General features: G+C 46.1%; 1 protein-coding gene across 1 annotated transcript; it reads left to right on the forward strand.

The window, feature by feature from the left end:
* Window positions 1-228: 228 nt before the first annotated feature.
* On the forward strand, window positions 229-564 carry CTAM01_17335 (uncharacterized protein; the record flags this gene model as incomplete). The annotated part of the gene is made up of 2 exons (XM_060533320.1): window positions 229-336; window positions 397-564. The coding sequence occupies 2 exons, from the start codon at window positions 229-231 to the stop codon at window positions 562-564; spliced, it is 276 nt and encodes a 91-aa protein (XP_060372102.1).
* Between the last annotated feature and the right edge of the window lie 313 nt (window positions 565-877).

Raw genomic sequence — 877 nt, forward strand, 5'->3', positions numbered from 1 at the left:
TGTGATGGACCCCTGTAAACCTCTGGTAATAGCTGTGGCGACTTGTTTGCAAGCAAAATGTGGATCGGGATCATTAGATACAGTGCGAGTAACAGCACGTGTTCAAGAGCTACTTGAAAGTATCCATAACCGGCTTCCACAGCTGCCATTCTCCCACTGTCAATCATGCTGATGTGTACACAGTGAGGCTGACTTTCGGCGCAGCCTGTGTGGGTCAAGTTCAGAAAGATGAAGTGTGTTGCCAAGAGGAAGCAACATATGATCAATACTGTAGCTGGTACATACACCGACGCAATCAAGACTTTCACACATGAGGAGCCTGCGTCGGCTCTTACAGTAAGATGCGGTGTCCTAGCACTAACCAAACTGGTTCTACCACCTGGTTCTACCACCTAGTTCTACCACCTGGTTCTACCAAACTGGTTCTACCACCTAGTTCTACCACCTAGTTCTGTTGGTTCTTGCACCTGGTTCTACCACCTAGTTCTATCAAACTGGTTCTACCACCTAGTTCTACCACCTGGTTCTACCAAACTGGTTCTACCACCTAGTTCTACCACCTAGTTCTACCACCTAGTTCTATCAAACTGGTTCTACCACCTAGTTCTACCACCTAGTTCTATCAAACTGGTTCTACCACCTAGTTCTACCACCTGGTTCTACCAACTGGTTCTACCACCTAGTTCTACCACCTAGTTCTACCACCTGATTCTACCAAACTGGTTCTACCACCTGGTTGTATCAAATTGATTCTACCCCTTAGCTCTACTACCTGGTTCTATCACCCGAAAGTTACAATCAATCAGTGACAAAACTCATGAGCACAGACTTCCCTCCAGCACTGCTTTCTTTGCAGTATCAGTACGAGATTCTATTT

This window comes from Colletotrichum tamarilloi, assembly GCF_030869305.1.
Source record: "Colletotrichum tamarilloi strain Tom-12 chromosome Unknown Scaffold_517.1, whole genome shotgun sequence".
NCBI classification, from domain to species: Eukaryota; Fungi; Ascomycota; class Sordariomycetes; order Glomerellales; family Glomerellaceae; genus Colletotrichum; species Colletotrichum tamarilloi.